At 38.6% G+C, this 27143-nt stretch overlaps 1 protein-coding gene across 1 annotated transcript in view; it reads right to left on the bottom strand.

Annotated features, from left to right (window-relative positions):
* Positions 1-27143, bottom strand: part of LOC111148362 (junction mediating and regulatory protein, p53 cofactor) — a 111338-nt gene that overhangs the window by 24227 nt on the left and 59968 nt on the right. The window contains exons 4-6 of the mRNA XM_022504860.1: positions 16229-16398; positions 1791-1956; positions 996-1183 (exon numbers count right to left, since the gene is read on the bottom strand). Coding sequence (XP_022360568.1) covers positions 996-1183; positions 1791-1956; positions 16229-16398 — 524 coding nt within the window. The remainder of the gene's footprint in view (positions 1-995; positions 1184-1790; positions 1957-16228; positions 16399-27143) is intronic.

The following is a 27143-nucleotide window of genomic DNA, read 5'->3' as shown; positions in this document are numbered from 1 at the left end:
TTTGATTTCTGGAGCTTTCTTGACTTAGGCAAAAGATTATTCTCTCGTTTGACTAGGTGTATCATTAAAGAAGATAAAAAAGCATAAAGAATAATGTTGTTTCTATTCTTCTTCTTAAAAAGCACAATCACAAAACATAGACTTCAAGTCCTCATGACCTAGCCAGACACCCAGTCTTTGTTTTTTCAAGAGGAGAGGCAGGACATGATTTACATACAGTCAGAACTACTCTTGGGTATGGAATTCTATTGAGGATATTGGATAAACCGAGCACCCTGTGACTGTGGGCATGCTGACACAGAGAAAAGGATTACAACAATGTTACATGGAGAGGTGTGTTTTTATCTTTTGTATCATACAGTTGATCTCATTATCTTTCTTTTTAGGATGTAGTGTTTCTAGTTTCCTCTCTTTCCAGCCATCTCTTGTCATTACTTCTTCCCCCTGCAGACCTACCACCCCAGGTGGCAGCCTTGGAGGGATGGGGATAAGGATGGGAGGGACAAGACCATGGAGAGCCCCTGACTCCATGTGATATGATGGGTTGCAGCAGAGATGAGGCTGCAGGTTCTTGGGGGTAACCTTCCCTACCTCAGATTTAGATTAATATATGTAATTCCTTCAAGACTGAGGTCAGAACCAAGATTTCACTAAAGAACAGCACTGGCCTCCTTAAATAATGAGCCAGGAATTGCATTATATGGGATCCTACAGTCATGCCATTCAGCAGAGTCATGTTCAGGGTGCCGCAGGTAAACAGGACATCATCACTGGCTGTTCTAATGTGATTAACAGGGCTGCTCTCGGAAAACGACAAAATGTTAATATATAATGGCCTGAGTGTTGCGAAGAGGTAACTCTCACTTAGTTTTAAAACATGCAACTATTAGTGACAAACCAGGTTAGAATTATCAGATATGGGTCAAGGATTAAGTAATGCCTAAAAGCAAGATTTACAATTAAGGCTGTCTATTCAATAAATACCTATTATATACCTTCTTATTTCTGAGGTAGGCTTTCTTGGCTGAAACCCGTCCACGTCTTGCTTCCAGCTGGCGTGCTTTCTGCTGAAGTTTCTGTAGCTCTTCTCTCTGTAAGTGCATAGACGCTGCCATCTCTTCCTTCTCCAGCATGGCCTCCATGCTTTCGTAAGTGTCATAGTAAACCACTTCATCTCTCTTTTCTATAACAAAACAGCAACAAGGGGTAGTGGCTAAGAGCATCCGATACTGAGCCAGAAAGAACAATGTTCTAATCCACTTATTGGCTCTGTAACCTCAGGCAATCCTTTTGTTGTTGTTGTTGTTGTTCATTAAGACTAAGTTTGATCCTAGTACATTTTTTTTTCTTTTCTTTTAGTAAGCTCTATACCCAGCACAGGGCTTGAAGTCATGACCTCTTCAGCTTCTTTGTAGAATAGTGATTATTGGGAAATATTACCTTCTAGGGTGTGTGTGTGTGTGTGCAGTGTGCAGGAAGTGCTTAGCAGTGTCTGACATGCAGTTAGATGCTCAATAAATATTAAGTATCATCCCCAGAACTCAAAATTTTTCTGGCTAAAACAACCTAACAAAAGTGAGCATTTTGCATAGTAATAACGTAACTGCATTGCCAAGTATAGCTAACGACTTGAGTTTAGAAGCTCCTCTAAAAGGTTTTATGTTAGGATTTTTTTAGTCTCAACAGTTTCAAGGACCATAGCTGACATATATATATATGTATATGTATTTTTTTTTCCTCTATTCTTTTTTTTTTTTTTTTTGATTTATGTGGTTGAATGCATACCATACCCGATATAAGTCTTTTGATGCTTTCTAGTTGGGCTGTCAATAATAACTCTTCACACTTCAGGATTTCAAACTGTACTTCATACAACTGAAGTTGCAGATCATAATAATCAGCTTCTAACTGATCCAATCGTGCTATGGCTTCTGTACCACCCTGCAAACTCTGCATCTGTGTGAAAATAAAATAAAAATATTTCTAGCTGGTGGGGACAAGAAAAAAAAAAATCAAGCTATGATTAGAAATGAATACTAATAATACGGCATAAATCCATGAATCAACTGTTCCAAGAAAAAAACTTGAAGGCAAGAACTAAGATTTTTTTAAAAGATAGAAAGATAGTTAATAATCAAAACATAATACAGTTTTGGAAATAACTAGGCAAATATAGTAAATTAATTTGTATTACAGCTCATGTTTAGAATCTATTATTCTAATTATTATGATATAAATATTAAAAGTGTCCTTTCAAAAGTGGATGTGCTAGGATATTCAGTTTTCTCTTCCAAATATGAATGAGATTATGTATGAATGAATAAGATTAAGCCATACTGGCATAGTTACAACCACAGGATAAAAGTCTGGTTTCCCTACACATTGGAACTATGTTGTGCTCCATGGTTACAACCTGACTAGGCTCTGGAATCTGGTGAGTGGGGAGCAAGGTGAGTGGGTGTGAGGAAAACAATATGACAAAATTGATTTTCTAGAAATCCCTGCAATCTACTAATAATGGTAACTATTAATATCTTTAAGTAAATGCACTCAGGATCCTATATCCAACTCAGATTTCTAAGCATGTCTTATGAAGTGGTGGTTGGTCTTACATGAGGTTTGCTTGGTTGGTTGATTGGGTTTTGGTCCTGAAGAGAAGGGAGGAAGAGACTTTGCCAGGCATTAGAAGGAAATTGCTCTCAGCAAAGTATACTTCAGATACTAGTCCCTAACCCCATTATTTCCATGGATTCCTACCTGGCCCTATGGAGAAAGGTGGCAGTAAGAAGGAGCTGACAGAATGGCTTTTCGGGATTCTGTGAAGTACAAGCATGTGAGAGAGTAAAGCATTCCTCCCAGAACATTTCTTCTAAGAATATAGTTCTACCACTTTGGCAATTGAAAGGTTCATGCTTAGAAACTCCAGGATACCACTGGCACAGGTACCAGTGTGCCTTGGGTGAACTAGCAGCATTGGTGAGGAGGCCCTGGCCTCAAATGGAACCCTAGTAAGTGACCACCAAAGGGGTAGAGGAGGAACAGAGAAAATGAGAGAAATGTTTTGTGACCTCATGTGAGGGGTCATCTAGGGCTTCCAGAATACTGAGGAGATACTTGGCTGGTACTCTTAGGACAGCTGTGGCAGCAAAGATATTCTTATTGCTGCAAAATAATCCTTTCAGTCTGGTGAGGTTGGTGAAACATGTTAGCACATAGAGTACATTTTAAACAAGAGTCCAGCCTTTCATGGGGCACCTGGGTGGTTCAGTTGGTTAAGCTGCTCCCTTCAGTCCTGGGATCAAGCCCTGCAATTGGGCTCCTTGCTTAGCGAGGAGCCTGCTTTAATCCTCTCCTCCCCACTCGTGCTCTCTCTTGCAAATAATTAAAAAAAAAAAAAAAAAAAAAGAGTCCAGTCTTTCCTTTACATTCTAGATACCCAACACAGTCTTACCGAAGAACAGAGTATTTTTTTTAAGCACAAAATTTAAAGTTCCTTTTAAACTGCAAAGCAACATGGGGTGCCTGGGTGGCTTGGGGTCCTAAGAGTGAGCCCCAAGTCAGGCTCTCTACTCAGCAGGGAATCTGCTTCTCTCTCTCCCCCAAAGTTGTAAGCATGCATATGCGCTCTTTCTATCTCAAATAAACAAAATCTTTTTAAAAATCCCTGCAAAGCATGGAAAGAACCTAGATGTCCATCAACAGATGAATGGATAAAGAAGATGTGGTATATATACACAATGGAATACTATGCAACCATCAAAAGAAATGAAATCTTGCCATTTGCAACAACATGGATGGAACTAGAGGGTATTATGCAGAGCAAAATAAGTCAATCGGAGAAAGACAACTATCATATGATCTCCCTGATATGAAGAAGTGGCGATGCAATGTGGGGGGGTTGGGGGTAGGAAAAGAAAAAGTGAAAGAAGGTGGGATTGGGAGGGAGACAAACCATAAAAGACTCAATCTCAAAAAACAGACTGAGGGTTGCTGGGGGGAGGGGGGACGGGAGAGGGTGGTGGGGATATGGACATTGGGGAGGGTATGTGCTATGAAGAGTGCTGTGAAATGTGTGAACCTGGTGATTCACAGACCTGTATCCCTGGGGATAAAAATACATTATATGTTTATTTTTAAAAAATAAATTAATTAAAAAAAATCCCTGCAAAGCAACAATTGGTCTATGATCTAAATGTCCAATGGTATACATTTAAAAATAATCTGGTTAATTAAATACAATGTTATTTAATAAATGTTATAAAAATATTATAAATATTTAATGAATTTGTAAGCCAGAGATCCTATTGCATTAGGAAGTATTTTATGATTGACGAACAATAAATATAGAACAAACCACAAAAGGGTTTCATTATAGTGGCTTATAGAGAAAGCTGACAAAATGAAATCCTGCTATTTTTGTCCTAAGTCATAAAATAGGAATCTACATGTGATTTCTTTCCTCAGACTCCCAGTCTCACTTTAAATTATAAACATCCCTTTGCATACTGTCATGGGTCTCTTACCCAGCTGTGGAGACTATAATTCCAGAATCTATAATCCTCTGTTATCAGCACCAAACTTTCTGTGAGCACAGCATACAAACAAGTGAAATATGTAATGTTAGAAGCTTTATTCCCTAGGGAACTATAATTAGTTAAGATAAAACCTCAGTATGAATTGGTCTAAAAACCTTCTTGTGAGATCAGTTCCAGTGACAATCTTTGGACAGAAACCTGGGCTGTTAGTACCACCTTCACTATCTTTAGCTCTCTCCAGCTGGAAAGAACCATGTATGTGCCATGTTCCTAACACTGTAATAAGGCTTCCCCTTGCACACTCTTAAGTCTGACTCTCTTGTCTAATACTTTGGGTAAGGAAAAAAGTTGGGAGCCCCCTGCTGACATACCTTTACATTGTCGGCCAATATCAAATACCAAACTGAGAAAGGACCGGGTGTTTCCTTACCAGAAGTGACCTCACCCCCAACTTTCTGGTTTACTGAGTTCTATTCAAAACAAGGGAGTCCAGAGGTGAATCTGCCATGGTGAGGTTCAAAAAGGACAAAACCTCATCAAAGGCAGAAGTGCAGACTAAGGATCTGATGAATCCCAACCTCTGAGAAAACAAACAATAGGACAGCAGTGGGCATCAGGGCAAGTAAAGGCTTGTAAGGACTTCAGGAGAGAGAACTTTTACAGGATAAGATAAGGAGAAAGGGATAAGATACAAATCAGGGAAACCTGGAAAAGCAAAACTATCCTCTGAGGTTTATTTAAACTTTAACAGTGATGCAAAATCCTCAGTGAAAGACATGCAGAGATGTGGGAAGGCTATGCTGCACCAAATCTTGTCCCTATATTATCTGTAATTTCCAGACTGATTTTTCTCCTGGTACCTACTTCAGGTGATGGCCACAGAACTAAGGGAACAAGAATCCAGAGTGAAAGGAGTACTATTTCTGGACAATGGAGCAAGTAGGTGCCACAGTTAGGGTACCTTTTTTTATGCCTGAGGACACTGCTTCCCTGGCAAGAAGGAAGCCTAGAAAGTAGGTTAAGCACTCAAAGGAGACAATCGAATGCCAATGAAAACTTTTACCTTGAAATTTTACTCAGCTCAACGTTTACCTTCTAACAAAACAAACTATTTTTAGAAAAAGATCTATTTATGATTTGAGAGAGTGCACCTGTGCATGCAAGAGGGCAAGAGCACATGCACCAGGGGAGGAGCTGAGGGGAAGAGAGAGAGAGAGAGAGAATCCCAGGCTGACTCCCCACTGAGTGTGAGACTGACAATCGGCTTGGTCCCAAAAACCCAAGATCACAACCCAAGCCAAAAACAAAAGTTAGATGCTCAACTGACTCAGTTACCCAGGCGCCCCTGAATAAACAAAACTTCTGATATCAAGATATCAAGACCCCGAAATAAGATGCCTTCCCACTGTGACCCAAGTAATACTAGCAACATTGGAGCCTGACCCAATTCCTACAAGAAAGGCCTTTCCACTAGACAAAAGTAGGGAGCAGCATTCTAATAAGTATGGAAAAGGAAACAAAGCACAATGTTTTACAGTAAATATGGCAAGAAAACTTAAGTACCAATGAATATCCATACATCCACATAAGTACATCATATACAACTGAGCCCACTGATCATTCCCACCAGGCACATTAACAAAAATGGTTTTCTTGTGTACCTATTTTGACTATAGAAAATCATGAAACCAGACATAAAGCAATTTATACAAACTAATGCCCCTGTGCTGCCTTTCACCTTGCTGTGCTAGAAAAACCTTATGACATGTGAGGGGCTATGAAAATAAAGCTTTTAGCGTATCTGTGGGCGGAGTCATTCATTCAAGAAATATTCACTGGGCACCTGATGCTGTCTGAGTTACAGAGTATGGCAGTTAGCAATAAATGAAGTGAAGGGTCAAAGAGTTGTCATGAAAACCATACATAGCACAATAGAAATAACATTAAAGACAAGCTCAGCAAGCACTTAATCAAGCCTAGTTCTTTTATTATGTGGCAAAGACAGTTCATAAGAAATGGTATCAGATGAACCTGAGTATACAGTTTCCACCAATAATAGCTACACAAATATGGAGAATACACATAAACAGAAGGAATTATCTGGAATTCCACATTTCAGATCTTAAAAAACTGAAACTAGCCATAATTTCTTTAATGTCAAAACCTAATCTCACAATCCATTTGTAGGAAGAAGATACGATCTGACCTGATGTGAATCCCTATTTATTCCATTTAATATAAGAATGTTTCATAATTGGAATATTAACATTTGTCTGAAAGTTATATATCCTAACTTAACTGTCTAAAATCTGAAAAAGCTAGAATTCTAAAACAGATCTGGGGGCACCTGCGTGGTTCAGTTGGTTAAACATCTGCCTTTGGCTCAGGTCATGATCCCAGGATCCTGCCAACATTCAGAAAGCCTACTTCTCCCTAACCCCTGCCCCACTCATGCTCTACCACTATGTCTCTCTCAAATATATAAAAATCTTTTAAATAAATAAATAAATAAATAAATAAAATAGATTTGGCCTCAGGGGTTTCAGATAGTGGCTTACGGGCTTAGAGTATAAAGGGTTATGCTTTAAAGTTAAATGAGATAATACATAAAGCACTAAATATAGGCCTAAAATATTTAAAACTTTCTATTTACTTTTTTGTAACCAATATCAAAATATATTTAGATGGCTAAAACAGAATTTGATAAGTAATATAAATTAAAACTTTTAGAGTGGATCCTAGCTTTTTGTGCTTAGGAGACTCTGAAATTTCTAGCATGCAGATATGGAACAGACTTTAAACATTTTTTTATTAATATATAATTTATTATTTGTTTCAGGGATATAGGTCTGTGATTCATCAGTCTTACACAATTCACAGCACTCACCACAGCACATAACCTCTCCGATGTCCATCACCCAGTTACCCCATCCTTCCCACCCCCTCTCCCATCCAGCAACCTTCAGTTTGTTTCCTGAGATTAACAGTCTCTTATGGTTTGTCTCCCTCTCTGGTTTCATTTTTTTTTTTATATTTTATTTATTTATTTGACAGACAGAGATCACAAGTAGGCAGAGAGGCAGGCAGAGAGAGAGGGGGTAGCAGGCTCCCGGCTGAGCAGAGAGCCCGATGCGGGGCTCGATCCCAGGACCCTGGGATCATGACCTGAGCCGAAGGCAGAGGCTTAACCCACTGAGCCACCCAGGTGCCCCTCTGGTTTCGTTTTGTTTCATTTTTCCCTCCTTTCCCCTATAATCCTCTGTCTTGTTTCTCAAATTCCTCGTATCAGTGAGATCATAGGATAATTGTCTCTGATTGACTTATTTCACTTACCATAACACCCTCTAGTAGAATAGACTTTGTTAATAAACTAAAAATAAAAGAGCAGCCTGTCTGCCTGGACAAGCACCCCAGCTGCCCTCTGTTCAGACTGTGTCTACCACATCAAAGCTCCTTATGTTGAAACTTTTGGCAAGGCCCATTTGAGATGCAACTGTCTTATGCATGGGAATTAAATTTTCCCGTCTTTGTATTCCCTTCCTTGATACTTGGCTAATAATGTCTAGTATTTATTGCGCTTACTCTGCACGCCAGGCATTATGCTAAATGCTTTATATACATTAACCAATGGAAACATAACTTTCCTAAAAGGTATACACTAATCATATTTTATAGAGAGGTTATCTAATTTACCCAAGGTTACATAATGCAGAATCAGGATCTACATTATTCTTTCGAATATAGTAGCCATAAGCTGCACATGGCTATTTTTTACAGATTAAATTAAAATTCTGTTCCTCCTGTCACATAAATCACATTAAGAGCTCAACAGATACCTGGTTAGTAGGTATACTACAAGAAAGTGCAAATATAAAACATTTCCATTGTTGTAGGAACTTCTATTGAATAGCACCATCTAGAGCCTAAGCTTATGTCCCCTAGGGTATACTATAAATGTTCAATATATACTTGATGACTTATGTAAAACTGACATGGGGTAATATAACCTTAATCATACTTTAACTATATGCTTTCAGGAGAAAGACAAGAAGGGACACCTGGGTGGCTCAGTCAGTTAAGTGGCTGCTTTTGGCTCAGATCATGATTCCAGGGTCCTGGGATGGAGTGCGGCATCAGACTCCTTGCTCAATGGGAAGCCTCCTTCTCCTCTTGTCTCTGCCTGCCTCCCACACTGCTTGTGCTCTCTCTCTTTCTCAGACAAATAAATGCAAAAATCAAAAATTAAAAAAAAAAGGAGAAAGACAAAAGTATGGATTGTAAGGAAGTAGCCTCAAGATTGTTATATATTCATGGGGTGCCTGGGTGGCTCAGTGGGTTAAAGCCTCTGTCTTCAGCTCAGGTCATGATCCCAGGATCGTGGGTTCAAGCCCCACATTGGGATCTCTGCTCAGCAGGGAGCCTGCTTCCTCCTCTCTCTCTGCCTGCCTTCTCTGCCTATCAAATAAATAAATAAAATCTTTTAAAAAATTGTTATATATTCAGCTCAATATTCTAGCTATTTATGTACGTTCATAAAGATGACCTCAAGGAATGAAAGTTTTTAAAAAAAGGTGGGGAGGGGCGCCTGGGTGGCTCAGTGGGTTAAGCCGCTGCCTTCGGCTCAGGTCATGATCTCAGGGTCCTGGGATCGAGCCCCGCATCGGGCTCTCTGCTGTCTAGGGGAGCCTGCTTCCTCCTCTCTCTCTGCCTGCCTCTCTGCCTGCTTGTGATCTCTCTGTCAAATAAATAAATAAAATCTTAAAAAAAAAATAAAATAAAATAAAAAAATAAAAAAAGGTGGGGAGTGCCTGGGCGAATCGACTGGTTAAACGTCTGACTCTTGATCTCAGTTCACGGGTCGTGAGTTCAAGCCCAAAGTTGGGCTACATGCTAGGTATGGAGAGTACTTTAAAAAAAAAAAAAAAAAAAAAAAAAAAAAGGATGGGTAATGGTTAAAATTCTCTGCCAAGACAAAAAAGGACACTGATATATTTTTAGAACCTTCAAGAAGGACTGTCATCCAAAGAGTTACCTGGTTAATTCTCAGTTAACCAGAGAACATGGTTAATCAGAATATAAGAGCAAACATTAAATGAGACGTGATTATATTTTCTGATTTGTTTCATTCTAGCATCTTAATTTGGTATCTCCTATTTCAATTAATAACCAAAAACAAAATCCTCTTACTCCATTAATAATCCTTATTTTAATAACACTTCTAAAATATATGCTACTCTAACCATGTGTGATTTTACATATTCTCATCTTGTTTAATGTTTTAAAATATATGACATAATCTGTAAATAATACAGATCTGAAAGCCCAACTGTACTTGCAGAACCAGACTGTGCTATTATTTTTGAATATGGATTGGAGGGGAGGGAGTATACTATTCAAAGAATGGAGTGAAGGAGCTATAACTAGTTAAGCTTACCCTGGGTTCTTTCAAAGGTATTGAGTCAAAAAGACACTGATATTTTCAGGAGTTTGATGGGAAAATTTCAACACCAGTGGCAATCTGGGATCAGCGGTTCAGGTATAAATGATGTGAGAACCTACAAAATTTGTGTGCAGAGCTGTGTGTACATGTTTATCTTAGTACAGGGCTCCTACCTTTCAAATTCTCAATGGGGCAGGAGTCTGTGACCTAAAAAGGGTAAAAGACCCAGGAACATTTAAGAAGGAAACATATTAAAAGGAATGGTACATACTCTTAAAGAAATTTAAAGAATTTTTTTTTAAAGCTTTATTTACTTGAGAAAGAGAGTGCATGCGTTCGTGTGTGTGTAGTTTGGGAGGGGCAGAAGGAAAGGGAGAAAGAATCTTAAGCAGGCAGACTCTGCACTGAGTATGGAGCCCCATGGAGGGCTCAATTTCATGACCCTGAAATCACGACCTAAGCTGAAACCAAGAGTCAGACATTTAACCGACTGTGCCACCCAAGTGCCCCACAGAAGTTAAAATATTTAAAGGACAAAGAGAATTTTGCTTAGGTAGGTGAAATTTGTCAGAGTTCATCTGAAAGTTGTGTTTCAAGTTCATCACTACACTCATGGCAAATATTACTAAATATTTAAAATTTTAAAGTATTTTATATTATCACATGAGAAAGAAGTTTTCTATTTAAAAAAAAAACAACCCCAAGACATAACATACTGACATTTTTTTAAAGAACAAAGTTTTCCCATAATTTAAATCACAGAGTAGTACTGTATTCTAAAGCCTTCACTGGGAAATCATTTGTTTGGGATGGGCTTAATAATGCATATTTGCTCTGTTTCTCATGAGTAATGTGGTCACCTTAAATTAATGCTAATAAACTGGTACAGTACATCACAGATATGTAATAAAACACAATACGTACATTATATACACTCAAGCATTAACCTGGTAAGAATGACTGACAGGTTTACCAAACCCTTGAAGAATTCAAACACAGTCCACAACATTAAGAAGCAAACTATTAAGGTAATGGGGTGGTCCCAGGTAAAATGACCCCACAGATTATCATCCCATACTCTTGGGGCCGATTTTAGCCCAGCCCTTCTTCTACCACCCTAGACCAACTCCAGTAAGAACAATGTTCTTACATTAGCAAATAATCAGAATTCTTACCCTCAAGCAGTTCTTTTAGGTACCCTGTAACTCAGTGTCAGCTGGCTAGAACAACAAAGCTAGTACATGTGAGGAAGACAAAAATGCTATTCTATTCCACAGGCAATAAAATGCTAGGATTTAAAAACAAAAACCTAACAAGAATGCTAGGATTTTAAGTTCTAAAACTTCTGGAACTTGAAATTCAGATAGTTAGTCATATAAGGGAGAAAGCTAATCAGGAACACAAGTGGGAATACAAGTGGGACTGAAATCCTTGCCAAGAGATGCCGAATATAGTGTGAAAAAGTTCTAGGACGTGACAAGTTACAATTTTACCTTTAACACTAGTAGCAAATGAAACCTAAGGGTAAAATCACAATTTAAATCATTAACAAAAGACTTCTTTCTAGAACTAATTATAGCCATAATTATAAGTTACCTCATACTGTTTTTTAAACAAGAGTTGATAAGCATATGCACTTTTAAAATGTCAATAAGGACTAAAAAAATCTTCACATAGTGAAAAAGAGGAGGCAATTTGTTTTCCCCTACAGACTACAGTACACTACTCTCAGATATAGCCAGTGTTCTAAAAACCAATATGGTCTATCCACAGAACGGCAGCAAATATTTTCAAAGCATGTATCCCACGCAAGACTTCTATCTAGTATTTATAAAGAACTCTTTCAACTTAGTAAATAAAAAAAAAAAAAAAAAAAACAAAAAAACCCCATCCAATTTTAAAATGTTACGGTAAAAGATCTGAGTATACTTTTCTCCAAAGAAGAGGCCTAAGCACAAGGAAAGATACTTAATACCATGAAGGAAATGCAAATCAAAAACCCCAAAGAGATAATCACTTCAAACTTACCAGCATGCTATAATTTAAAAGAGACAAATTTTAAGTATTAATGATGAGATGAACGAAGTGGAGAAATTTTAACTGCTGTACACAGCTTGTGGGAATGTAAATGTACAGCTGCTCAGGAAAACAATCTGGTAGTTCCTCAAAAAGTTAAACAGCAGTTTGGCTCTTATATATATATACCAGGATAAATGAAAACCCTGGGCATGAATGTTTACAGGAGCACTGTGCATTATACCTCCCAAAGTAGAAAGAGCCCAAATGTTCATCAACTGACGGAGGATGCACAAAATGTGGTATTAATCATAGAATACAGTATCATTCTACAAAAAAACTAACCTAAACACTCATGCATGCTACAGCAGGGATGAACTGTGAAAGCACTGTGCTGAGTATAAATGTTAAAAAAAAAAAAAACCCACATATTTTATGATTCCATTTATATGAAATATTTCCGTTTATATGAAATATAGCAGATTTATAGAAAGATTAATGGTCATGTAGGAAAGTTTAGAGAGGAGATGGGGAATCACTGTTATGGGGTAAGGTTTATTTCCAGGGTGATGAAAATGTTCTAAAGTTGCTTGTGGCGACACGCATAATTCTGTTAGTATACTGAACAGCACTGAACCTATATACTTTATTTTATTTATTTATTTATTTTTTAAAGATTTTATTTATTTATTTGACAGAGAGAGATCACAAGTAGAGAGGCAGGCAGAGAGAGAGAGAGAGAGAGAGAGAGAGAGGGAAGCAGGCTCCCTGCTGAGCAGAGAGCCCGATGCGGGACTCGATCCCAGGACCCTGAGATCATGACCTGAGCCGAAGGCAGTGGCTTAACCCACTGAGCCACCCAGGCGCCCTGAACCTATATACTTTAAATGAGTGAACAGTATGATATTTTAATTGAAGCTTGGTTTAGTGAATTTTTTTAATTGTATAGTGAAATTTTTTTTTTAACTTAAGTATAGTTGGCAATGTTACATTAGTTTCAGGTGTACACAAGTCATGTCTTAATGCGGTTTTAAAAAACCACTCTGGTCTACAAAGTACAATACGGGCTACATTCCAAGACCCCCAGTGGATGCCCACCACCACAGATAGTACTGAAACGTATATATACTGTTTCTCCTATACATACACACCTACGATGAAGTATAATTTACAAATGAGCACAGTATGAGATTAATAGCAATAAAATAAAACAATTACAGCAGTATATTGTAATAAAAGTTATGTGAATGTGGTCTCTATCTCAAAATATCTTCTTGTACTGTGCTCACTCTTCACCATTCAACTGTGAGGCAAATGGAGGCATTGTGATGCAGCATTGGCTACTACTGATCTTCTGGCAAATGTATCAGAAGGAGGATCATTTACTTCAGGACTATGGTTGACTGTGGAAAGCAAAACCGTGGATAAAAGGGAAGTGTACAATAAATCTAGTCAATCAAATTATTTTATTCCAATCTTTCTGAGGTATAACTGCTTTTTAAAAATAATACAAAGTCAGATGCCTCACCAGTTCATTCTCCTTTGTCCAATAAAAAGCCACATTTCTTGCCTCCTCTAACCAGCTGTTTCAAGATGACTGCAGTACTATTTGAACAAAGGCACAACCCATGCATGGAGCCCGGGCGTGTGCAGTCTGGATCTGACCATCACCAGCTTGCCTTTACTCAGTTCTTAACTACCCAGGAATGCTGTGCAAACCCGAGTAGGTTTTAAAGGAGCAATTTCAGATTTCCAAAACATAAATACAGATTAAACTTTCCCCAACTCCCTACTGCCTTCAATTTAAACCTCTTTTGTTACTGAGTGAAGGTCTATATTCCTGGTATTTACAGTCATTTTTGAGAAATGTCTTGCTTTCTACTATCAGCAATGAAACAATTAGAAAAGCATGTGAGGAAACTGACTAGATTTAAGAATGACTCTCCAGTCAATTCTCTATGAACTGGTCAGAGTCATTATTTCATAAAAATAAATGTGGTTGTACTGCTCCTTGATGAAAACATTATAGTGACTCCATACTGCTTTTAGGGTGAAATTCAAACTGCTTGGTAGGAGGTAGAAGGACAGCCCCAAATTTTGATTAATTTTTCAACTTATCTCTCATGACTCCTGGTCCAGATAACAAGGCTGACTTTTCCTCCCTGCTCCCTATGGCTCCTGGAACATACAGTTCTCTTCACCTAGGACCCTCTGGTCACAGCTGAGTGCTCCTGCAATGGTCCACTTTATATATAATGAAACCTGCTTATCTCACAGCTTATTTCCACACTGTACCTGTCTTGCCCCACCACAAAGAACTCTAAACATTATAGCTACTCTTATTTAGGCTTTAAAAAGTGTTGGGGGAAGATGGGGAGACAAGGGGTATTAATCATGTCTTTATCCCCATTAAAATTGTTGGCCAAAAAAAACCCCCCAAAATAAAAAACACTCCACTTAATAAATGTTTGTTGCATAAATAACTGAGGAGGGACATTTGAGTTGGGGAGAATTCCAAAAGGCAAAAAGATACAAATTTTTTGTATTTGAAGTTTTGAGCCTGGAGTATCTTGAAGAACTGGCTTTAACAGAAAGGAAGATTTAAGAAGATCTAGTAAGAGGAAATGAAGTGGTTTGGTTTTAGAAATACTTCACGCATACTGTATTAGCCAAAGAAAATGACTTAATACTGTTTCAAAACTGCCTTAATAAAATAAGGCAATGAATTCCCTTATAATACAATAAATTATCAATTATCTCAAGTGAAAAAAATGGGAAATAATTCAAAATTTATATAATGATTAAAATATTTTTCATGTCTGAAAAAAATTTTTTTTTGGATAGAGAGAGCAGGAGCAAGGGGAGATGAGAAGCAGGCTTCCTGCCAGGCAGGGAGCCCGATGCCGGACTCGATCCTAGGACCCTGGGAATATGACCCAAGCCAAAGGCAGATGCCCAACTGACTGAGCCACCCAGGCACCCTGAAATATGTTTTAATTCTTGGTACAAAAGGCACAAACTGAATAGTCATGCCTAAACCATAAAGTCTTACTACATACTATATACAATATAGAACACCCTCTTAGGTTCATCCTTAACACCAGCTTTAATCTTCAGTCACTTTTAAAACTACAGTTGACCCTTGAACAAGATGGAGATTTGTTGCTTCCCATACTTAGAAAACGATCAGCAAAAGACCAATGTAGATATTTGAGTACTCTTTCATAAAAAGCAATCTGTTCTGGCCCAATTTAATAATAAAACATAACATGTTTAATAGCATTTAAAAATAATGGCCAGGAGGTAATGAAAACTAGTATACATCTAATGGTTTTAATATTTTCACCAAGAGCTGGGCATCAATGGTATATTCCGTGTTGCACTGGACAGTATGAGTAAGAATACTAAAACCACTGATGAACAGGATGACCATGAAAAAAAGTGATTAGGTTTTTTTTTTTTTTTTAAGATTTTATTTATTTGAGAGAGAGAGAGACACACAGTGGGGGGAGGGAGAGGGAGAATCCCATGCAGACTTTATGCTGAACTCAATGTGGGGCTCGATCCCATAACCATGAGACCACCAGTCAAAATCAAGAGCTTGATGCTCAACTCACTGAGCTATCCAGACACCCCAAAAGTGGTTAATTTTTTAAAAATCATTTTAGATACATTTTAAATATGTTCATCAGCAATCTCCTCAAGGACTTCTAAAACTATTCCTTTCTGCAAGGGTATTCATGAAGAGGTTTTAATGAGTGTAGTCAAGAAAACTGGACCTCTGTTGCAGACCTCTCTTGTTTTTTGTTCCAGCAGGAATAAAATGGGAAGCTCCAAAAGGTAATGGTTTGAATATAATATAATCAATTCTAACAAAATTCTACTGCCTTAAAATTTTTCTATATTTCTCTGGGCACTGAAATTTTCTTAATAAAGCACTGAACCTTACAGTACAAAAAAATTTAAAAACAACAAGAAAATTCTAATGTCAACCTCCTTTTTGTTTTAATAGTGCACTGCAGCCTATAACCACACTGTGATGCTGTTAGAGTACTTCATACGTCTAACTCCTTTATTAGGAGGGTAACTCCTGTTATCATCTCATGGAGACAATGCAAAATTAACAACTGCCTGCAGTGTCAGAAAAACGCCACTCTTGTACAAAGATAAAAAACAAATCACAAACCTTTTTAAATTTTATGTGTATTTTTGATGTTTTTTTTTTTTTTTTTTTTACCTCTTCTTTTAGTGCATGTTTCCTCTGTTCCAAACAGATCTCCTTTGCTCTCATCATCTGCAGAGTCTCCTTAGAAACCGCGTATTGGAGTTTTTCCATACGTTCTGCAGCTGCTGCCCATGATGCTTTACCAAATTTCTTCTGATCTGCTCGCATTCGATCGTACACAGCTATTAATAATAATTTTTAGAGACATTAAGACACAAGACAACTTGATATTAAAAATTTCAAAGTTTTCGATCTCACTGACTGCACACATAAACATATAAATCCTACTCCCTTGAGTTACCTGTTAGCAGTTCTAAAATATAACTCAACGTATCTTAGATTCTATTATCTTCAATAAGAATCCTAAGTAATTGGGGTGCCTGGGTGGCTCAGTGGGTTAAGCCTCTGCCTTCGGCTCAGGTCATGGTCTCAGGGTCCTGGGATGGAGCCCTGCATCAGGCTCTCTGCTCAGCAGGAAGCCTGCTTCCTCCTCTCTCTGCCTGCCTCTCTGCCTGCTTGTGATCTGCCAAATAAATAAATAAAATCTTAAAAAAAACAAAAGAATCCTAAATAATCATCCTCAGAAATAACTTGTGAAGATAAGGAACTGAGTTGTCAGATTTTAAAACTTTCCTTTTTCTTTATTTATTTTTTGAAGATGTTATTTATTTGACAGAGCACAAGCAGGTGGAGCAGCAAGCAGAGGGAGAGAGAGCAGACTTCCCAACAAGCAGAACCCAACTCAGGGCTTGATCCTAGGATCTAGGGATCATGACCTGAGGCAAAGGCGGATGCTTAACTGACTGAGTCACTCAGACACCCCAGATTTTTTAAAAACTTTAAAAATGTTCTTACACGTTTAGTGTTATTAAATTTCAAAGGTTTTTTTTTTTTTTTTTTTTTACTTTTTTTAGATTTTATTCATTCATTTGTCAGAGAGAAAGCGAGAGAGAGAGAGCGAGAGCACGCGTACATGTGAAAACGAGCAGAGGAATGGCAGGCAGAGGGAGAACAACTTTTAATTATTTCTGGCAGTTACTTCCATATAGAAATTGGTTTTATAAACCAGTATTTTTCCCTAAAAATTGACTATTTCTCAATTTAGTCTTTAAAAACTACCTGTTGAGTTCCTATTATAACAGATGAGGAACTGTGCTTAGATTCTCCTCTCAATATAGTTAAATCGGTTCTTTTGGTTTCAGTTTTTCTGTAGCCTTCAAGTGCTAACATAAAAGGGATTTTTCCAATGCATAGTCTTGCTCTGAATCTCAATTTTAGGCTTTCTAACAAAATCTACTCATTGGCTGAATATCAAATGATTTTGCCATTTTAAATTTCTACCTATCTTTTAAAACTGTATTATACTATTTTTGCAACCCTAAGATCAATATAGTAGTATAATGTAGGAAAACAAAAATCAGAGGATTTGGAGTGAAATAATAGAGTTAAATTCCCAAATTCACTTGTAACTGACATGTAACTTTTGGCAAGAAACTTCATTGTTCTGGGGCTCAATTCCCCTGCTTATGAAAAAAGGAAATATAGTATCTAGTCCAAAAGTTTTTGTGGAAAGTACATGAGATAATGACAGTTATTCAAACATTTCTTTCACTTCACATGGCACCATCACTCTCTTATTCTCCACTTTAGTGTCAAGAGCAGCTCCCTGTCCTAATTCAGTCTCATGTTGTTACCACAGGAACTAATCGAGATACTTTGTCCTCTAATACCTTGGCTAGAACATATTCTTATATTTCACTGTTACTCTCTTCACTTGAAATTATTTTCCCCCAAAGCTCAGAAATATTAAGAGTAACAGAGAAAACTGTTTGTGAATGTAAAATGCTTGGAATACTCCTAGAACACTATTGGGATATCTCTAAAACAGATTCTTCTCTCCCTCTGCTGGCAGTCATAAAGATTTTTGCTAAGTGGACCTTTCACATTTTCAGAGAAACAACTCTCTAATAATAGTGTATGATGATCTGTACATGTAAAAAAAGCTCTGAAGGCAATGCAGTTCTGGTGTTCACAAAATAAGTTACGTTTATTTTTAAAAAGTTTAACATGATAACATGTATACCTGTCAGAAATGAGCCCATTTAAGATAGTTTTAAAAGCTAAGGATCAGGGGCGCCTGGGTGGCTCAGTTGTTAAGCCCCTGCCTTCAGCTCTGGTCATTATCCCAGGGTGCTAGGATCAAGCCCCACATCGGGCTCCATACTCAGTGGGGAGTCTGCTTCTCCCTCTCCCGCTGCTTCTGTTCCCTTTCTGTGTCTTTCTCTGCCAAATAAATAAATAAAATCTTAAAAAAAAAAAAAGGCTAAGCAATAATAGGGGCACCTGGGTGGCACAATTAAGAATCTGACTCTTGATTTCAGCTCAGGGTCATGAGATTGGGCCCCACCTCCAGCTCTGTGCTCAACACAAGGTCTGCTGAATATTCTCTTTCCTTTTCCCTTTGCCCTTCCTACTCACACACTCACTCCCTCCCTCTCTATCTCCCTCTAAAATAAATAAATCAATCTTTAGACGAAAAGCTAACAATAATACATGAAATTAGGTGGATATCTGCCTCTGCAAATGAAAAAAAGTAAAATAAAAGGGCATGTTTTACTCTTCCTCTAAAATGAGAAATTAGAAAGTTACCTTCTGATTGGAAATATAAAGGACAGCTATTACTATCAGCAGCATAAAGCCACAGAGAGTTCATTCTGTTTCCCTGACATGGGAAGAAGGAAACACACTCAGAAAAGAAAAATAAAGGAAAATTAAATAGCCAAGCAAATATATCTCTGTTTGGGTTCGAAAGTGTCCTGCCAGGATAAAGTCAACAGAATTGAGACATAAAGATGTCTACAGTGACTCTAATGAAGAATTTGGAACCCTATAATGATGCCTGACATACACAAAAATGTTTTGCTTAAAATGGGAGAAGTATAAAATCAGAGCAATCATCAAAATTGTATAGAGCCAGAAATACAAATCATATATAAAAAATACATATGGAATCATTGCAATTCTGTAATAAGCCATATACAGGAAAAAAACATGATAGAACCACAAAGTGGCTGCACAGGCAGAAGGATTACAAATATATGCAGGGTTCCCCCCACTAATATTCTAAATTTTCTATAATGCTTACATATTTTAAAATTTATTTATTTGAGAAAGAGAGAGGGAAGGGGCAGAGAGGGAATTTTGTTTTTTTCTTTTCACTTTTTAAAAATTAACATGTAATTTATTATTTGTTTCAGGGATATTAGGTCTGTGATTCATCAGTCTTACACAATTCACAGCACTCACCATTTAGCACATACCCTCCCCATCACCCAGCCACCCCATCCCTCCCAACCCCTCCACTCCAAGAACTCTCAGTTTGTTTCCTGAGATTAAGAGTCTCTTCTGGTTTGTCTCCCTCTCTGGTTTCATCTTGTTTCATTTTTCCCTCCCTTCCCCTATGATCCTCTGTCTTGTTTCTCAAATTCCTCATATCAGTGAGATGATATGGTAATTACCTTTCTCTGACTGACCTATTTCATTTAGCGTAATATCCTCTAGTTTCATCCAGGTCATTGCAAATGGCAAGATTTCATTTTTTTGATGGCTGCATAATATTCCACTTTATATATATACTACCTCTTCTTTATCCATTCATCTGCTGATGGACATCTAGGCGCTTTCCATAGTTTGGCTATTGTGGACACTGCTGCTTTAAAGACTGGGGTGCACATGCCCCTTCAGATTACTGCATTTGTATTGTTAGGGTAAATACCCAGTAGTGCAATTGCTGGGTCATAGGGTAGCTGTTTTCAATTTTCTGAGGGACCTCCATACTGTTTTCCAGAGTGGCTACACCAGGCTGTATTCCCACCTACAGTATAGGAGGGTTCCCCTTTCTCTGCATTCTTTTTTTTTTTTTTTAAGATTTTATTTATTTATTTTGACAGAGAGAGATCACAAATAGGCAGAGAGGCAGACAGAGGGGTTGGGGGGAAGCAGTCCCCTGCCGAGCAGAGATACGGGGCTCGATCCCAGGACCCTAAGAGCATGACCTGAGCCGAAGGTAGAGGCTCAACCCACTAAGCCACCCAGGAGTACCCCCCACCCCGCTTCTCTGCATTCTTGTCAACACCTGTCATTTCCTGACTTGTTAAATTTAGCCATTCTGACTGATGTGAGGTGTTATCTCACTGTGGTTTTGATTTGTATTTCCCTGATGTCAAGTGATGTTGAACACTTTTTCATGTGTCTCTTGGCCATTTGGATGTCTTCTTTGCAGAAATGTCTGTTCATGTCTTCTGCCCATTTCTCGATTGGAGTCTTTGTTTTTCCGATGTTGAGTTTGGTAAGTTCTTTATAGATTTATAGATTCTGGATACTAGCCCTTTATCTGATATGTCATTTGCAAGTATCTTCTCCCATTCCGTCTGCTGCCTTTTGGTTTTGTTGACTGTATCCTTTGCTGTGCAAAAGCTTTTTATCTTGATGAGGTCCATCAGTTCACTTTTGCCCTTGCTTCCCTTGCCTTTTGTGATGCATCTAGGAAGAAGTTGCTGCGGCTGAGGTCCAAGAGGTTGCTGCCTGTGTTCTCCTCTAGGATTTTTTTTTTTTTAATAAACATATATTTTTATCCCCAGGGGCACAGGTCTGTGAATCGCCAGGTTTACACACTTCACAGCACTCACCATAGCACATACCCTCCCCAATGTCCATAACCCCACCCCCCGTCTCCCAACCCCCCTCCCCCCATCAACCCTCAGTTTGTTTTGTGAGATTAAGAGTCACTTATGGTTTGTCTCCCTCCCACTCCCATCTTGTTTCATTTACTCTTCTCCTACCCCCTTAACCCCCCATGTTGCATCTCCTCTCCCTCATATCAGGGAGATCATATGATAGTTGTCTTTCTCCGAATGACTTATTTCGCTAAGCATGATACCCTCTAGTTCCATCCACGTCGTCGCAAATGGCAAGATTTCATTTCTTTTGATGGCTGCATAGTATTCCATTGTGTATATATACCACATCTTCTTTATCCATTCGTCTGTTGATGGACATCTAGGTTCTTTCCATAGTTTGGCTATTGTAGACATTGCTGCTATAAACATTCGGGTGCACGTGCCCCTTCGGATCACTACGTTTGTATCTTTAGGGTAGATACCCAGTAGTGCAATTGCTGGGTCATAGGGTAGTTTTATTTTCAACATTTTGAGGAACCTCCATGCTGTTTTCCAGAGTGGTTGCACCGGCTTGCATTCCCACCAACAGTGTAGGAGGGTTCCCCTTTCTCCACATCCTCACCAGCATCTGTCATTTCCTGACTTGTTCATTTTAGCCATTCTGACTGGTGTGAGGTGATATCTCATTGTGGTTTTGATTTGTATTTCCCTGATGCCGAGTGATGTGGAGCACTTTTTCATGTGTCTGTTGGCCATCTGGATGTCTTCTTTGCAGAAATGTCTGTTCATGTCTTCTACCCATTTCTTGATTGGATTATTTGTTCTTTGGGTGTTGAGTTTGCTAAGTTCTTTATAGATTTTGGACACTAGCCCTTTATCTGATATGTCGTTTGCAAATATCTTCTCCCATTCTGTCAGTTGTCTTTTGGTTTTGTTAACTGTTTCCTTTGCTGTGCAAAAGCTTTTGATCTTGATGAAATCCCAATAGTTCATTTTTGCCCTTGCTTCCCTTGCCTTTGGCGATGTTCCTAGGAAGATGTTGCTGCGGCTGAGGTCGAAGAGGTTGCTGCCTGTGTTCTCCTCAAGGATTTTGATGGATTCCTTTCTCACATTGAGGTCCTTCATCCATTTTGAGTCTATTTTCGTGTGTGGTGTAAGGAAATGATCCAATTTCATTTTTCTGCATGTGGCTGTCCAATCTTCCCAACACCATTTATTGAAGAGGCTGTCTTTTTTCCATTGGACATTCTTTCCTGCTTTGTCGAAGATTAGTTGACCATAGAGTTGAGGGTCCATTTCTGGGCTCTCTATTCTGTTCCATTGATCTATGTGTCTGTTTTTGTGCCAGTACCATGCTGTCTTGATGATGACGGCTTTGTAACAGAGCTTGAAGTCCAGAATTGTGATGCCACCAACTTTCGCTTTCTTTTTCAATATTCCTTTGGCTATTCGAGGTCTTTTCTGGTTCCATATAAATTTTAGGATTATTTGTTCCATTTCTTTGAAAAAAATGCATGGTACTTTGATAGGAATTGCATGAAATGTGTGGATTGCTTTAGGTAGCATAGACATTTTCACAATATTTATTCTTCCAATCCAGGAGCATGGAACATTTTTCCATTTCTTTGTGTCTTCCTCAATTTCTTTCATGAGTACTTTATAGTTTTCTGTGTATAGATTCTTAACCTCTTTGGTTAGGTTTATTCCTAGGTATCTTATGGTTTTGGGTGCAATTGTAAATGGGATTGACTCCTTAATTTCTCTTTCTTCTGTCTTGTTGTTGGTGTAGAGAAATGCAATTGATTTCTGTGTATTGATCTTATATCCTGACACTTTACTGAATTCCTGTACAAGTTCTAGCAGTTTTGGAGTGGAGTCTTTTGGGTTTTCCACATATAGTATATCATCTGCAAAGAGTGATAGTTTGACTTCTTCTTTGCTGATTTGGATGCCTTTAATTTCCTTTTGTTGTCTGATTGCTGAGACTAGGACTTCTAGTACTATGTTGAATAGCAGTGGTGATAACGGACATCCCTGCCGTGTTTCTGACCTTAGCGGAAAAGCTTTCAGTTCTTCTCCATTGAGAATGATATTTGCGGTGGGTTTTTCATAGATGGCTTTGATGATATTGAGATATGTGCCCTCTATCCCTACACTTTGAAGAGTTTTGATCAAGAAGGGATGCTGTACTTTGTCAAATGCTTTTTCAGCATCTACTGAGAGTATCATATGGTTCTTGTTCTTTCTTTTATTTATGTGTTGTATAACATTGATTTGCAGATGTTGAACCAACATCAATTCTTCTTTAATTTCCTGGTTGACCCATTCATTCTTTAGAAGGATGCTGTTTAGTCTCCATGTATTTGGGTTCTTTCCAAATTTCCTCTTGTGATTGAGTTCTAGCTTCAGAGCATTGTGGTCTGAAAATATGCAGGGAATGATCCCAATCTTTTGATACCAGTTGAGACCTGATTTAGGACCGAGGATGTGATCTATTCTGGAGAATGTTCCATGTGCACTAGAGAAGAATGTGTATTCTGTTGCTTTGGGATGAAATGTCCTGAATATATCTGTGATGTCCATCTGGTCCAGTGTGTCATTTAAGGCCTTGATTTCCTTATTGATCTTTTGCTTGGATGATCTGTCCATTTCAGTGAGGGGAGTGCTAAAGTCCCCTACTATTATTGTATTATTGTTGATGTGTTTCTTTGATTTTGTTATTAATTGGTTTATATAGTTGGCTGCTCCCACGTTAGGGCCAAAGATATTTAAAATTGTTAGATCTTCTTGTTGGACAGATCCTTTGAGTATGATATAGTGTCCTTCCTCATCTCTTATTATAGTCTTTGGCTTAAAATCTAATCTGATATAAGGATTGCCACTCCTGCTTTCTTCTGATGTCCATTAGCATGGTAAATTCTTTTCCACCCCCTCACTTTAAATCTGGAGGTGTCTTAGGGTTTAACATGAGTTTCTTGTAGGCAACATATAGATGGGTTTTGTTTTTTTTATCCATTCCAATACCCTGTGTCTTTTGATTGGGGCATTTAGCCCATTAACATTCAGGGTAACTATTGAGAGATATGAATTTAGTGTCATTGTATTGCCTGTAAGGTGACTGTTATTGTATATTGTCTCTGTTCCTTGCTGATCTACTACTTTTAGGCTCTCTCTTTGCTTAGAGGACCCCTTTCAATATTTCCTGTAGAGCTGGTTTGGTGTTTGCAAATTCTTTCAGTTTTTGTTTGTCCTGGAAACTTTTAATCTCTCCTTCGATTTTCAATGATAGCCTAGGTCGATATAGTATTCTTGCTGCATGTTTTTCTCGTTTCGTGCTCTGAATATATCATGCCAGCTCTTTCTGGCCTGCCAGGTCTCTGTGGATAAGTCTGCTGCCAATCTAATATTTTTACCATTGTATGTTACAGACTTCTTTTCCCGGGCTGCTTTCAGGATTTTCTCTTTGTCACTAAGACTTGTAAATTTTACTATTAGGTGACGGGGTGTGGACCTATTCTTATTGATTTTGAGGGGGGTTCTCTGAACCTCCTGGATTTTGATGCTTGTTACTTTTGCCATATTGGGGAAATTCTCTCCAATAATTCTCTCCAATATACCTTCTGCTCCTCTCTTTCTTCTTCTTCTGGAATCCCAATTATTCTAATGTTGTTTCGTCTTATGGTGTCACTTATCTCTCGAATTCTCCCCTCATGGTCCAGTAGCTGTTTGTCCCTCTTTTGCTCAGCTTCTTTATTCTCTGTCATTTGGTCTTCTATATTGCTAATTCTTTCTTCTACCTCATTTATCCTAGCAGTGAGAGCCTCCATTTTTAATTGCACCTCATTAATAGCTTTTTTAATTTCAACTTGGTTAGATTTTAGTTCTTTTATTTCTCCAGAAAGGGTTTTTATATCTCCCGAGAGGGTTTCTCTAATATCTTCCATACCTTTTTTGAGCCCGGCTAGAACCCTGTGAATTGTCATTCTGAACTCTAGATCTGACATATTACCAATGTCTGTATTGATTAGGTCCCTAGCTTTTGGTACTGCCTCTTGTTCTTTTTTTTGTGGTGAATTTTTCCGCCTTGTCATTTTGTCCAGATAAGAGTATATGAAGGGGCAAGTAAAATACTAAAAGGGTGTCAACAACCCCAGGAAAATATGCTTTAACCAAATCAGAAGAGATCCCAAATCGTGAGGGGGGGAGAAAGGGGATAAAAAGAGGTTCAGAAAAAAAAAAAGAAAGAAACAATTAAAAAAAGAAAACAAATAAGAAATATAAAAAGGAAAATATATATATATATTAGATAAACTAGTTAAAAAATGTTAAAAAAGAAAAGAGTAAAAGTTAAAAAAAATTTAGGAGAAAAAAAAATTGAAAAAAAAAAAAAATTAAATTAACTGCAAGGCTAAAGAATCATGGGGAGAAAGCCATGAGTTCCGGGCTTTGCTTTCTCCTCCTCTGGAATTCCGCTGCTCTCCTTGGCATTGAAACTGCACTCCCTGGTAAGTGAACTTGCTCCTGGCTGGATTTCTTGGTCATCTTCTGGGGGAGGGGCCTATTGTAGTGATTCTCAAGTGTCTTTGCCCCAGGTGGAATTGCACTGCCCTTACCAGGGGCCGGGCTGAGTAATCCGCTTGGGTTTGCTTTGGGGACCTTTTGTTCCCTGAGTGCTTTCCGTAGAGTTCCGGAGGACGGGAATGAAAATGGCGGCCTCCCAGTCTCCGGCCCGGAGGAGCCGAGAGCCCGGGGCCCCATTCCTCAGTGCGCCCTCAGAGAACAGCGCCCAATTACTTCCGTCACCCTGGCCTCTGGCCGCGCTCCTAACTGACCGTGCCTGCGACCGGTTGAAGGTAACCCCGAGCTGTGAGCTCACTCCTCAGCTCTGTCTCTGTAGCCGGCTTCCCCGTTCTAATACCTGTAAGCTCTGCGACACTCAGACAACCCCGATCCTTCAGTGACCCTGCGGGACCTGAGGCCACAGTGACCCCGCGTGGGCTTCACCCCAGTTAAGCCTCTGGAGCAATGTCCCTCAGCCGAACAGACTTTTAAAAGTCCTGATTTTGTGCTCCGTTGCTCCGCCGCTTGCCGGGAGCCGGCCCCTTCCACCTCGGTCTATCTTCCCGTCGCTTTGGATTCACTTCTCCACCAGTCCTACCTTTCAGAAAGTGGTTGATTTTCTGTTTCTAAAATTGCTGTTCTTCTTCTCTTCGATCTCCCGTTGGATCTGTAGGTGTTTGCAATCTTTAGATAAGCTATCTACCTGATCTCCTGCTACCTGAAGTAGTCTCAGCCTGTTACTTCTCCGCCATCTTGACTCCTCCCCTTCCTCTAGGATTTTGATGGATTCCTGTCTCACATTGAGGTCTTTCATCCATTTTGAGTCTATTTTTGTGTTTGGTGTAAGGAAATTGTCCAATTTCATTCTTCTGCATGTGGCTGTCCAATCTTCCCAACGCCATTTGTTGAAGAGACTGTCTTTTTACCACTGGACATTCTTTCCTGCTTTGTCAAAGATTTGTTGACCATAGAGTTGAGGGTCCATTTCTGGGTTCTCTATTCTGTTCCATTATCTATGTGTCTGTTTTTGTGCCAGTACCATACTGTCTTGATGATGACAGCTTTGTAATAGAGCTTGAAGTCTGGAATTGTGATGCTGCCAGCTTTGGTTTTCTTTTTCAACACTCCTTTGGCTATTTGGGGTCTTTTCTAGTTCCATATACATTTTAGGACTATTCGTTCCATTTCTTTGAAAAAAGTTGATAGTATTTTGATAGGGATCGCATTAAATGTGTAGACTGCTCTAAGTAGCATAGACATTTTTATAATATTTGTTCTTCCAATCCATGAGCATGGAACGTTTTTCCATTTCTTTGTGCATTCCTCAATTTCTTTCATGAGTATTCCATAGTTTTCTGAGTACAGATTCTTTGGAGAGGGAGAGAATTTTAATCAGACTCCCCACTGAGCAAGGAGCCCAACATGGGGCTGGATCCCAGGAGCCTGAGATCCTGATCTGAGCCGAAATTAAGAGTCAGAAGCTTAACCAACTGAACGACCCAGGTGCCCCTATAATGGTTATATATTTTTAACCATAATGCAAACTTTCTCTTTTAGAACACTAGTGCAACCAGAAAGCACAGAAAGCAGACTCTAAACCAAATTTACTGAAAATTATTTCATAAAAACGGTTTACAGTAGGAAAAGACATCTTTAAACCTTAAAATGAACTATTACTAACATTTTTT

The sequence above is a fragment of the Enhydra lutris genome, unplaced genomic scaffold (genome assembly GCF_002288905.1).
Source record: "Enhydra lutris kenyoni isolate GAN:26980312 unplaced genomic scaffold, ASM228890v2 scaffoldscaffold19, whole genome shotgun sequence".
Taxonomy (NCBI): Eukaryota; Metazoa; Chordata; class Mammalia; order Carnivora; family Mustelidae; genus Enhydra; species Enhydra lutris.
Note: the sequence above shows the minus strand (reverse complement) of the source record. Positions and strands in the feature narration are given on the sequence as shown.